Source organism: Rhinolophus sinicus, linkage group LG13, assembly GCF_036562045.2.
Source record: "Rhinolophus sinicus isolate RSC01 linkage group LG13, ASM3656204v1, whole genome shotgun sequence".
Lineage (NCBI taxonomy): Eukaryota > Metazoa > Chordata > Mammalia > Chiroptera > Rhinolophidae > Rhinolophus > Rhinolophus sinicus.
In genome coordinates, this window is record NC_133762.1 from 38,943,093 (window position 1) to 38,957,614 (window position 14,522).

The 14,522-nt window shown below is 37.4% G+C and overlaps 1 protein-coding gene across 9 annotated transcripts in view; it reads right to left on the reverse strand.

Moving 5' to 3' along the window:
- Positions 1-14,522, reverse strand: part of TPX2 (TPX2 microtubule nucleation factor) — a 53,610-nt gene that overhangs the window by 19,783 nt on the left and 19,305 nt on the right. For 8 of the 9 annotated variants that reach the window (XM_074317483.1, XM_074317479.1, XM_074317482.1 and 5 more), the window contains exons 5-9: positions 11,706-11,832; positions 5,631-5,759; positions 4,630-4,752; positions 3,016-3,137; positions 1,803-1,954 (exon numbers count right to left, since the gene is read on the reverse strand). In XM_074317483.1, the coding sequence (XP_074173584.1) occupies positions 1,803-1,954; positions 3,016-3,137; positions 4,630-4,752; positions 5,631-5,759; positions 11,706-11,832 (653 nt within the window). The remainder of the gene's footprint in view (positions 1-1,802; positions 1,955-3,015; positions 3,138-4,629; positions 4,753-5,630; positions 5,760-11,705; positions 11,833-14,522) is intronic. The other variant, XM_019748529.2, reaches the window with a different exon arrangement.

Genomic DNA, 14,522 nt, shown 5'->3' on the forward strand with positions numbered 1-14,522 from the left:
CACGTGCCCACTGCCATCCTCTGGCCAAAGCCTGGGAGGTTGCCCATGAGCAGCTTGTCTGACTTTGAGTCTAACCAGTAACCACTTTCCCCTGAGCAAAGCAAACTTAGGCTAAGGGGCTGGGCCCCAGGACGGCGAGCAGTGGCTGCCTCTGGAATCCGGTCTTGGAGTGTGGCTCATGGATTAACCAGACCGAGTGGTTTAAGAGTGAACAGGGTGCATTTTATTCAGATACTTCTGGAACGTTGTAATTATCTTCTTTGGAAAGAACCATCCCCTCCTTGGGCTTCAGAGGTCCAAACTAAGGCACAATGATGAGAGAATGTGGTGGTCCACTCTCATGTCAATCTTGAGAGCTAGTGCCCAGAAGTGCATTCTGGTATTTGTGGAATGAGCAAGTAACAGCAAAGGCATGGATGAAGTCACTCAAGAAAAATGTGTAAGACAGAAAGAGAAGGCATACAATCTATGGTTTCACTGGGGGTCCAACCACCTGAACATGACTTACGAGTAGGGTGACCATTAGTCCCAATTTGCTCAGGACAGTCCTGGTTTACTCCTATTGTCCCCATATAATTAGTAATATTGTTTCATTTCACTCTTGGAAGTGTCTCAGTTTGTATAATAAATTATATGGTCACTCTTTTAAAAAAGTTGATTGGGCTTCTGGGTCTTGATCAGGTCAGGCAGCGGCCTGAATCAAGATTCTCACACATGCTCCCCAAAACTGACTGATGAAGAAGCCTACTCCTAGGATCAATTTTGATAAAACTGATCTCTGCTTGGAAATAAAACTCTTACAGAACGTACATCACAAAGAAAGAAGGAAGGGCCGGTCCGGTGGCTCAGGTGGTTAGAGCTCCGTGTTCCTAACTCCGAAGGCTGCCGGTTCGATTCCCACATGGGCCAGTGGGCTCTCAACCACAAGGTTGCCAGTTCAATTCCTCGAGTCCCGCAAGGGATTGAACACGGCACCTTGAGCTGAGCTGCCGCTGAACTCCTGGATGGCTCAGTTGTTGGTTGGAGAGTGTCCTCTCAACCACAAGGTTGCCTGTTCGACTCCCACAAGGGATGATGGGCTGTGTCCCCTGCAACTAGCAATGGCAACTGGACCTGGAGCTGAGCTGCACCCTCCACAACTAAGACTGAAAGAACAACAACTTGAAGCTGAACAGAACTCTCCACAACTAAGATTGAAAGGACAACAACTTGACTTGGAGAAAAATCCTGGAAGTGTACACTGTTCCCCAATAAAAGTCCTGTTCCCCTTCCCCAATAAAATCTTTAAAAAAAAGAAAGAAGGAAGGCCCAAGGTTTAAGACTGAAAGGAATGACTACAACAAATTATGACGACTATAATTTCAACTAGCGATTCTTAGTACCAGAATTTTTGTTTGGGATTCTTACTGTTTTTGTTAGTGCTCTGGTAACAAAAATGCAGAGGACTTGAATGGTCTGCCCAAACCCCATTTTTCCCATAAACCCTATATTTTGTACACAGCTTTGCAGACACAAGATTTCTTTTCGAGAATTTTTTAATAGCACAAGCTGTAACAAGCCTGTGCTTACAATTTGCCACACATAATTCTATGTGTTTTATGTATATTCTCAATTCAGTTTCCATAGCAACTTGGTAAGATGGTTCGCAGAGAGACAGAGTGATTTATCACACAGCTAATGGGGCAAAGCGAGGATTTAGCTCTATCTTAACTCAATTATATTATAAGTAGCGACCACAAATGCTGCACCCGAAATCCTCACTGAATTAGTAACAGGAATATTCATTTAGTCCATCAACTTACAGGAGATGGAGGATGCTTTCGCAGTTCAGATGTAAAGTTCACTTCCTTATATTCCTCCTGGTTCTTTGGATGTTGTTTGATTCGCTCATCTGTGCGGAAGTGGAAGTCAACTGATTTGGTAACCTGGTTCACTGATTTCTTCACAGGTTGCCCTGAGTGAGGAGCAGAGTGAAACACACAGGTATCATTAAGAATATAGAACATTAGTAAACCCCCTTTTATCCAGTCTTTTGGGTGCTTCTATTACCATGGATCTAACTTTGTTCACTCTCTACATATAACCCAACATTTGAAACAGTCCTCAAAGACGTTCAAATATGTGTCTTATTCATTGAGTCCTATTGGGTTTGAAGCCCTTCAGTCAGATGCAAACTACAGAGGTAGCACAGGGGAGAAAAATCCTATCTCACAGGTGTGGTTATAGCTCCGGAGGCACAGAATAACTATTAGGTTGGTGCAAAAGTAATTGCAGTTTTTGCAATTATTTTTAACCTTTTAAACTGCAATCACTTTTGCACCAACCTAATAGAATACTTTTGATAGGCAAAGCTCTGAATTGACTTTTAAAAAGCACACTTAACTATCTGTAAGAGGTTACCCCTATAAACTCCAGGGGTGCTTTTTTTTCAACCCAGTCAGCAGGGCTCTATAGCTTTGACTCCACCAATAATAACTCCATACCAGAGCAAAGCAGAACTCTGACCCCTCCAGCTCCCTCCATAGCTACAAACTCCACAGTCATATTTTTCCTCCATAGCTATAAACGGATTCACTCAGCTTTCTTTCCTTCCGCCTAGGGTAAACTGGGAACACAACAAAAAACTGGACTGCCCAGTTGCTTTATCTTCTATCTTTATCCTAGTCCCTCCTTGTTCTAAAACAACGAATTAGTGGGGGAAAGAAGGGAGGAATTAATTCTACTTGAAGAAACGAGGGAAGGCCTCATGGAAAAAGGCCTCAAAAGGTGGGTGTAACTTCTATAGTCAGAGACAGAAGGAACAGCATGCTCTAAGAAAGAGCCAATGTATTTAAAACGTTCTAGGGGATGATCTTTGGAATATAAATGGTACCCACGTCCAGCCTTCTAAATAAGCACATCTCTTTATGCCAACTACTGACTGAGAAAGCCTTTTTGGCTTTAGACTCCAAAAAACCCCACCAAGATTATGAGAGGCACCCCTGATAAATCAGATTCAACCAGACCCAAGCTGACCTGCTCCTGCAAGAGCAAGTTTCTTGAATTCTTCATTCTTTTTCCGCATCTCCATCACCTCCTGCTGCATTTTCAGGCTCTTCTCCAACTCTTGCTCCTCGGTACTTTTTAGAATCTTCTGCCTAAAGGGCAAATCAATAAAAGAGATAAGACAGGAGAGGAGAAAGAGGCTCAGTGATTCAAAATAATCTAATGGCATTATATAGATTAGATCTTTACCTGTGATAAAATAATCATCCAAACCAAAAAGTATTATCTAATAGACTGATATTGACTCAATTAGATAACCTATGGGGGGGGAGAAGATGCACAATTTATACCAAAATATTGAACAAATTTTCAGAAAAAATAACTAAAATAGACTATAGAAGATAATACAAAAGATCCACAAATTTGACTATATAATGATTAGCTTTTATGGACAAGAAACACTAAAATTAAAATACCAGTAGAATGGGGAAAATATCTGCAACAAATATGGCCAAAGGTTAATAATATACACAAAATGTATACTGTGAAAGGGAGGACAGACTGAGGAGTAAAGCCAACCAGTTCAAATCCCAGCCCTGCCGTTTCATTTTCTGCCTGTGTGATCTTGAGAAAACAATTTAACCTCTCTGAGCCTCAGGTTTCTCCACTGTAAAATGAGGACTATACTCATGTCAACAGAATATTGTGACCATTGAGACATTTCTGAAGTACTCTACACATTGTAACAGTTCAATTTAGAGTAGCCATTCTTAGTGATGAGAACATCACTAAGACGACTTCTAGATGAATAGGAAACACACAATTTACCCAAGAGAAAATATGGGAAAAAATGTTACAGTAATAGTAACACATGTTTTCAGCAATCAAGCAAATAAAAGTTAAAATAACTTGATGCCATCAATATTATATCAATTAAATTTGAAACAATTTTAAAAGTAAAAAAATTTCAATGCAGACGAGAATACAAGGAAATATAAATATTCATTCAAAGCTGATGACACTGTAAATTCATACATTCATTTCAGAACTAAAATTGGCAATAAATACCAATAGCCATAAAACTAGTCATGACTTCGATCAAGGACTTTCTCTTTCCTTTTCCTGAGGACTACTCAAAGAAAAGGATCTGCCTATAAAGATATTCACTGACCTACAGTCGCCAAAAGTTGGAAAATACATTTTCAACAGGAAATGGTAAAATATAATTTGAGAGAATTTTAACAATCAAAAAAGGGTAAATGTGAAGATTTTGTAGCAGTATTAAAAAAATGAAATAGTCTTGTAGTGAGAATAAAGAACCTAAAGGTTGTTTATAGACTGATTGTGAAAATATTTATTTTACTTGAATAAAGACCAGAATGGAGCTTGGCAAAATAAAAAACTGTTCAATTTAAATAGTAAGAGAAACTTACTTTTTCTTTATATTTGTTTCAATTTGCTCTAATAATATATTTTTCCCAATGGTTAGGACGTGAGAACCCACCAGGACAAAACAATTCACCTCACCCTGATTAAAGCTTTAGGAGTTTCCCAAGCTCCATTTGCGCCAAACAGATGGCAGATGTACCCATTTGTAATTTTATTCTATTGACCCTAATGTTTAAATTCAGAAAGGAAGTGTACCTTATGGGTGGTATACAAGGCACAGTATGTCTGCCCTTAGCTTTCTCTGGGGAACACTCATTCTTTTCAGAAGTATCTTGATGAGCACTGTCTTCTTCCTCTTCTGGCATCTTTTTGTTAGAACTTGAGTTCAAAAGGACACACAAAAAAAATCCTTTTAATTCCCTAAAGCATACCCCATTCTATTCTCCTCCCCAAATGTGCCACACATATATGGCTTAAATTTTCTCATTCTTGAGAACAAGCATGTTTCAACTGCAAGATTCTTCCAATAGTATCATCAGCTGTACCAATAGCTACAATGGGTAAACTTTGAGAACGTGGACAGAAATCAAGGTATTAGTTGTATGGTGATGGTTCAGGAGGGTAGGAGGAATTCCAACCGCTCATCATCAAATGCACAAGTGGCAGATAGCTAGTTGTCTTCCCAATATCTATTCCATCTTATTTCTTATTAATAGAACTCCAACTTTGCTTGGGGCGACAATGCACAAAGGCAAAAGTATTGTACTTGCGTCAACAGCCTCCATTGCAACCAGGACAGATCTGTGACACAGTTGGGCAACTGAGGTAAAACAAAGGTTTCTGGAAAATATTTCACTTTAGTGATATGGGTGCTGCCCTTCTTCCTTTGCCTCCTTCTTCTCTTGAACATGGATATGACATCAGCTATCAGGTAATGATGAGGCAACAAGCAAAAGGAAGAAACTAAGAAACATAGAGGAGCCATCTTGAGCAACAAGTACGACACAAAAGCTAAGACTCACAGAGACGCTACCCTGGCACTATTCAGTCACTGAACCAAAGCCAACAGCAAACTTCTGTGAAGCAAATAAATAACTATTCTGTAAACCACTCTACCTGAATAGGCTATTACTTACAGCAAAATACATTCTAACTGATAAAAATAAGAACAAATACCATATATTCTGCTTTCTATTAACCATAGGAGCAGACAGGGGTAAAACCTATGCCAACGGACAGAAGCTGTGGCTACTTACACTTTCATTTTTTTGGATGGTGGAATTTCATTGATGATTACAGGAGTACCACATCTCTTGGCTTTCGTTTTTACTTGGTGTTTTTCGTTCTGTGCCAAATCCTTCTGAGCAGAGAGTCTAACAGATCTTCTAGGGTAGAGGAATTGTCAAGATTTATCTAAAATCAATATATCTACTACAGATATGCAAATGTTCTTCAAAAATATTAAAGTATGTCAAACTACAAAGGACTATAAAAAGTTTAGTGGTATAATTTGTACTCTAAATATCTAATCTCTTGTTTGATAGTTTTTGAAATTTCATCATAAAATGTTGGTACTTAGAGGCATTGGTGTTTGTAAATGAGCTCTCAATAAAGATGATTTTTTTTTTAAAGCATTGGCAATCACCGAATAGAATTCCTTCCTCTTTCAGGTATGAATAAAAGTTTAAAAAGGTACAGTGACTTGACCAATCCTGTTACATAGCTAATTGCTGTCAGAATTGAAATTAGAGATCAGACCTCCTAGAAACTGACTATAGTATTTATTTTGTCATTTTCTTTTAGTCATGCCCTTTTTTGTTAAAATATAACACACTCCAAAAAATACACAAAACTTAACACAGCAGCTGCTATCTTCACTTGTCTTACAGTAATCATTACTTTTTCTTTATCATTTTACCATATAAGCACGCATTCCATAAACATGGTACATTAGTTAGGAAACAACACCCCCCCCCCAAAAAAAAAAAAAAAAAAACACCCCTTTATATAATTTAATGAGACTGCTGCAAGCATTTTTTTCTGTCTGGTTTATTTCACTCAACATTGTTTGGGAGATTAAACCACATTGATTCATGTAGCTTTAACTCACTGTTTTCAATGCTGTACAGCATTCATTGTAGGAATGCACCGCTATTTATACAGTCTACTATTGATTGTCACATGTGTCTCTTCGTGCACATGTACACATGTTGCTATTGGGTATGTTAAGTCATAAGATTGCTAAGTCATAGGACATTGGTTAAAACTAAAGTTGCTTTCGAAAGTGCTTGTACCAATTTATGCTTAACACTGGCAAATTTATACGAGTCGCATTGCTCTACATCCTCCTGAACACTAGGTATTATCATATGATTTAATTTGAGCCATATTAGTTGGTATGTAGTAGAATGTCAATGTCACTGTGGTTTTAATTTGCTTTTCACTGATTACCAGTGAGGCTGAGAAACTTTTCACATGTTTATTGGCCATTTGGCTATCCTCTTTCATAAAGTGCCAGTTCAAGTCACTTGCTTACTTTCTATGAGTTGTCAATCCTTTTCTAATTGATTAGTAGGGATTCTTTATATACTATAAATATGAGCCCTTTGTAGGTTTTATCTGTTACAAATATCTTTTCCCACTATAGGGGAAAAATATATAGTATCATTTGATTAGATAAAGGTACTCAAATACATCAACCCCCCTACCTGTTATGGTTAGTGCTTTTCTGTGTATATCCTATTGAAAACAATCTTTCCCTACTCCAAGGTCATAACGATATTCTCCTGTATTTCCTTATATGAGCTTTAGTTTTCTCATTTAGATCTACATAATATTTAGTTCTACAATTTACCTAGAACTGTTTTATTTTTTTAATTAATTTATTTTTTATAAATTTTATTGGGGAATATTGGGGAACAGTGTGTTTTTCCAGGGCCCATCAGCTCCAAGTCGTTGTCCTTCAATCTAGTTGTGGAGGGTGCAGCTCAGCTCCAAGTCCAGTTGCGTTTTCAATCTTTTGTTGCAGGGGGCACAGCCCACCATCCCATGCGAGAATTGAACCGGCAACCTTGTTGTTAAGGTTGCTGAGAGCTCGCACTCTAACCAACTGAGCCATCCGGTCACCCCTAGAACTGACTGTTTTATATGGAATGAGGTAGAGGCCAAGTTTCATTTTGTTCTTTTTGGATATTCTTTGTCCAAGCATTGTTTAATGGAGGGAGGTGAAAAAACTCCATTTCCCAATAGGTCTACAGTACCACTTTTGTCATACATCATGTCCATACGTTAGAAAATGAGTTTCTATTTGATTCCACTGGCCTCACTGATCCTTGGGTAATACTACAAAGCTTTAATGACGATAGCTTTATAATATGCCTTGCTATCTACTAATGCTTCAAAAGTATCTTGGCTATTCTTGAACCTTGGCATTTCTGTATAAATTTTAGCATCAATTTATCATGGTGCAAAATGAAAACCACTGGGATTTTTATAGGTATTGTACTGAATCTATAGATCAGTTAGGGAGAATTTATATCTTTACAACATTGAGTCTCCCAATCCATGAACATGGTATATCCTATCATTTATTAGGATCTCATTTAATTTCTCTCAAAACTTTTTGTGTAAAAGTCCTAAACACTGTAAAAATTACATATTCAAAATTTTATGCTATTGCATAGAGTACCTACTTAAAATTTTATTATGGAGAATTACAAGCATATTAAAAAATGAAGAGGATAAAATGGACTGCTAGATACTCGTCATCCAGCTTCAAAAACTATCAACTCATAGCCAATCATGCATCAATTTTCCTTCCATACACTCCTCTCCCAAATTTTATGTCTTTCATCTAAAAATATTTGCATACTAATCTCTAAAAAGATACATGGAATAATGAAGAGTAAATTTATCAGGCAAATCTACCTGCATAACATTACAAAATGTAGACAAAATACAAAAATCCAACTATCTGAAGGCACTGGAAAGTGACGAAAAGCAGGCAGAAAACAGGAATATTTATCCATGAAAAACAGCAACTGCAAAAGGAAAGAATTATGAGTTACTAGCTTTTTTTGCCTGAGGGTGTTCTCCAAACATCAGAAAACTCCAGTCTCATTGGCTACAGATAACAGAAGACAGAACTCAACACCAATACAGCGGCTGGAAAAATCCTGGAAGTAAAAGAGCCACAGAAAATGTGTCACTCAAAATCTGAACAAAACTCTGCACTAATTCCTCTTTGACTGCTAAACTATGCATGTTTAGGGGAGACCCAGGGGGCCAAGTGAAAAAACAAGCAGAAACTGGTGAGGTGTCCATTCTTAAAAGACGTAACTGTACTAGACTGGTAAGTTTTTTATTAAGTGCATTCTGTAATGTGTATATAGAACGAGTGCACAAAGCCAAAGTCTTACTAGCACGAGGTGTCAGAAGACAAACATCAGGGATGGCAGAACAGCTGGAAATTTAGAGGCAAATCTCCATACACAGGGAGCATTTGAGAGCTTGCTCTCCGTAGCAGTCGTCAGTTTGGCTCAAATAAACTCTTATAAAAATTAAGGGGAAAAAAAAACTCCAGAGGCAAGAGAACCACAGAGAGGATGAACACTTAAACCTGAGTATAAACTCTAGTCAAAGTCTTGGCTGACCACTGACTTTTGCAGGCACAGGGGGGACTCCAGGGAGCCAGACTGAAAAGGCAGCAGCTATGGGTGGCCGGTTAGCTCAGTTGGTTAGAGTGATGCTAATAACACCAAAGTTGCCAGTTCAATCCCCACATGGGCCACTGTGAGCTGTGCCCTCCTTAACAAGAAAAAAGCAGCAGCTATATATGAGTGGCCAATAATTACATGAAAACGTGATTCACATCTTTAGTCATCAGAAAATGCAAGTTAATAACACAATGAAATACCAGTAAAAAGATACAATACCAAATGTTGGCTAGGATGTGGAGTAACTAAAACTCTCATATATTGCTAGTGGGAATGTAAAACAGTATAGTTATTTTGGAAAACACCTGGCTGTTTCTTATAAACATACACTTAATAGTATTGCCCAAGAGAAACACATGTCCTTGCAAAGACCTATAAACAACTACTCATAGCAGCTTTATTCACAATAGCCTCAAATGTCCATCAACTGGCAAATGGATAAATTGTGTTACATCCATTCAATAAAATTTATTATCAGCAATAAAAAGCAACAAAATACTAATACACACAATGACATCGATGAATCTCAAAAGCACATGCTAAGTGAAAGAAATCAGATATAAAAGAATACACATTATATAATTCCATTGATAAAAATCTCTACAACAGGCAAAATTAATCTATGGTGACAGAAATCAGAACAGGGGTTGCTTCTGGGTGGGAGAAGGTAGAATTAGTAAGGATGACTGTAAAGAGGCATGGCTGAGGGAACTTTCTGAGGTGATGGAAATGTTCTATGTATTTTGACTGTAGTGTTGTCATGATGGTACATATTTGTCAAAACTATTCAGACTGTACACTCAAGATCTGTACATTTTACTATATGCAAATTATACCCCAATAAAATTAGTTAATTTTTAAAAATAGACTGGGGATCATAAAAATTAGAAAGAGCAAAGCACATAAAGACATGACCATTTTTGATCATTAGTTAAATTTAACATACAATGAGGTTATAAAATGAAAAGAAGAATTGCTGGGTGTCTTTAGGGAGAAATGGCTAAGGGATGAGATTCCAAAAAATTAAAACACATATTTGTGGAAAAATGACAGCTCCATGGAAAAATGATTATTACAGACTACAGCGTTGTTGACTTGTAACTATTCCTCATCAAAGGAGTTTTGATCACTTTTAGCCTATCCATCGAAACAGTGTGAAAATAAAATAGTAGGGAATTGGTATGATTGTCTACACCATCCTACTCCATCTGCTGTTCCTTTCTAGATTAGGCATCTCTGGACTAAGATAAATCTCTGATCTGAGATAAATGGCACTGATGTTTTATCTCTTATGCATTTTCATAGCGCAGTATCATTTACAAAGTACTGTCACATATTCTCTTATTTGGCCCTTTCTTACAATTAGCTTGAGAGATAATTATTCTCCGTAAGCTGAAGTTTTAAATGGTAGAGGGTACCTGACTTAAAAAAACAAAACAAAACGAAACAAAACAAAACATTCAGGTCTTCTGATTCTGAGAGCAGGTGGCTTCCTGTACTACCATCATTTCCAAAAAGCATTCTAGAATTCAGTCAGGGTAAGGGACAATTTTAGTAACCATGTATATATACTATATGGAGAGGCCAAGACACTAACACTTTCTTAGATTCGGAAGGAACCTATAGGACAATGGGTCCCTTGTCTATATGCCCCACTTCACAATCTAAGCATGGACCAGAAACCATAGAATTAACCGATAGCAATCTCTTAAGACTCCTGTGATATTACATCTAGCTGGTTGAGATTTCAAAGAATTATTTGATTAAAATGGGCTTCTTTATCAGAAAAGATTAGTATAAGCTTGTATAATACCATCCTCAAAAGGTGATACCCTTATGTCAGCATAAGGCTTTGCAAAGGGTAATTTCATCATTTCTGAGCAATATTATAAACACTTTACCATTCCTCTTCCTTAAAGATACTCTAGGCAACGTCAAAATATAAAGCATTAAACAGTCCTGCAATTTAAACTCTGGATTGACGGTAATTATTAGATGGTGCAAAGTTGTAAAAAATTTAATCTGAATATTTTTTTGATTAGTGCCATCTGAAGGCAACTAACATTAAGACTCACAGCAACCAAACACTATGTCTTTGTTACCAAAAGGAAGATACTGATGTAAAATACAGCATTCAAAGACATTAGTTGTTCTGAGATTGCTAGTGCCAAGATTACAGGTTAACCTAGCCATCCATCCACTTGTTCATTCATTAAGTATTTATTCAGCTTCTGCTCCTGCCAGAATTTTAGGTACTCAGGTTACATACTTGCCCTTATGAAGTTTACTTACAATGGGGGGGGGGGGGGAATCTGTCAAATAGCCATACAAATATAAATGAAAATTGCAACCCATGTTGATGGTGCAAACAACAAGGGCTTTGGAACCAGAGTAATCAGTTTGAATCCTGGCTCTGAAATAAACTTGCCTTGGACAAGCTACTTAGTACCTCTAAGCCCGTATCTATAAATTAAACATATTACCTACAACCCATAATGTTATCAAGATTAAATAAGGTAACATAAAGAGTCTAATATAGTGTGGGACACTGTCCTGTAAGTATTTTTTGAATATTATTAATATAACCATCTCTTTTGAGCCCTGAAACAATCTTACCTCTGAGACTGGGCTTGAGTGTTTCTGAAGGTGGTTCCCTTGACTTCTAGGGAAGAATAAGCATTTGATGGAATGGATTGTTGCACCAGATTTTCTTTCTCTGACGCCTTGTAGTAAGTGTTGTCAACTACATGAGAGCAAAAACTAGTCAGCACTCAAATCCCAAGGAAATAAGTTGGACATTTTATACACACACACACACATATGCTGCGTTTCCCCGAAAATAAGACCTAACTGGAAAATAAGCTATAGCATGATTTTTCAGGATGTTCGTAATATAAAATAAGCCCTAATGTGTCTTTTGAAGCAAAAATTAATATAAAACCTGGTCTTATTTTCGGAGAAATACGGTAGGGCTTATTTGAGAAGACTTGAACAACACTATCAACCAAAATTTTCTAGAATGAAAATTTTATATATATGTGTGTGTATACATATAGCACTCCTCATCAGTGGGATCTTTAGTTCCAGTGAAATCTTACGCAGAAGACCAATTTATAAAAGCTACTTTGGTTGAAGCAGAAATGAAGTACTCAGGGCTCTGCCCATTTGCCAGCCTAAGGCACCACCTCAGAAAAACACATCCCAAACACATCCTCATGACCTTTTAAAAAGATAAAACTTTGAAAGCTCCCATAGAGAAAAAGAAATCACCTAAGAAGTAGGGAAAATAGGATAAGCTGAATTCCTCATCAGTGACACAGAACGGTAGAAGATAAAAGAACAGTGCCCTCAGAGTAGTCAAAAAGTCTTTTTAATCTACAATTCTATATTAAGTCAAATGTTCAACTGTATATGAAGATGGAATGATGACATTTCAGACATGCGAGAACGCAAAGTTCTCTCCTGTACCTAATCTTAGTAAGTTCCCTGAGGATGTATTCCACCAAAATGAAGGACAAAGAATACAAGAGTCTCCTAAGATCCAGGAAATAAGACAGAAAAGATATTAAGAAGATAGTAAGAAAAATAATGCTCTTCCCAAAAAAGCAGTTATAACTTCCAAGGATCATGGTCCAACATGAAACAAGTTAAAGCATGACAAAAATTTAAGCAATTAATGAAGCTTCAAGAAAAGAGAATCTACCTGACCTTGATGTCAGGATCATCTTTATGTGGCCCAGGGGCTGTGACAATGGAACTGTGGAGAACCAAGAAAGAATGCAGTAGCATCGCACTAACTGACCTGACATCATACAATATTTACATAATCATAATGTAAATATTGCTGATATAAACATACTATCAGACATTATGGGTGTAGCCACAACTTAAAACAGTAAGAGTTAAAAGATGTAGCACTTGAGAAATGGAACTGGGTATAGGGGTGGAAAGGGGAACAAGACATTTTATCATGAAATATTCTGATGTTACCAAGGTCATCATGAATCAGAGACAGAAAAAAGTGCTATGAGAACACTGAGAAGGATCAAGTAAAGGCTGAAGAAGAAACAGCATTTGATGGTAGCTGATGAACTAAGCCTTGATTTGATAAAAGAAAACTCGAAACATATGACAGGAAAAAACAGGCCATGAAAATACATTTCATACATGTTTTATTCCAGAGAACAATCATTTGGCTCATTCCTTAAAGAAGTTTTTTTAAATGGAAGAAAAAGATATCGAAACAAAAATGATAACATATTATGTCAAGACTATAACAGAGGCACTTATCCCAATTAAAAGGCAGTGGTGATCACATTAATTTTTTAAAAAGACCCAACTATATGTTACTTATAAAAAATGCACTTAGGGGCGGCCCAGTGGCTCAGGCGGTTGGAGCTCCTTGCTCCTAACTCCGAAGGCTGCTGGTTCGATTCCCACATGGGCCAGTGGGCTCTCAACCACAAGGTTGCCAGTTCAACTCCTCGAGTCCCGCAAGGGACGGTGGGCTCCGCCCCCTGCAACTAAGATTGAACACGGCACCTTGAGCTGAGCTGCCTCCCGGATGGCTCAGTTGGTTGGAGCGCGTCTCTCAACCACAAGGCTGCCAGTTCGACTCCTGCAAGGGATGGTGGGCTGCGTCCCCTGCAACTAGCAACGGCAACTGGACCTGGAGCTGAGCTGCGCCCTCCACAACTAAGACTGAAAAGACAACAACTTGAAGCTGAACCAGCACCCTCCACAACTAAGATTGAAAGGACAACAACTTGACTTGGAGAAAAGTCCTGGAAGTACACACTGTTCCCCAATAAAGTCCTGTTCCCCTTTCCCCAATAAAAAAAAAAAAAAAAATCTTTAAAAAAAATGCACTTAAAACAGAAGACACACAATGCTAACATTAATCCAAAGAAAATCCAAGTGGTTATATTAGTATCAGACAAAGTAGATTTCAGAGCAAAGAATATTACCAGAGATAAGAAAGATCATTTCAAAATGATAAAATGGTCACTTCATCAAGATATAACTGACATAACCTAAATATTGATGCCCCTAATAAGAGCTTCAAAATACATGAAGCAAAAACTACAAGGAGAAAAAGATAAATCCATAATTATAGTCTGAAATTTAATACTTTTCTAATTGATACAAGAAGCTGACAGAAAAGTCAGTAAGAATATAACAGCCATAAATAATATATAAGTGAATGTACGTGGCTGTATTCCAATAAAACTTCATTTACAAAAATACGTTCTGGTCAAATCATCAAGAAGATGTAATAACTATAAACATACATGTACCTAATAACAGCCCCAGATACATAAAGAAAAACTGACGAAACTGAAGGGAGAAAGACAATTCAACGGTAATAGTTGAAGACTTCAATAGCCCCACTTTCATATTCAAAAACGGACAAAACAATTAGATAGACGACCA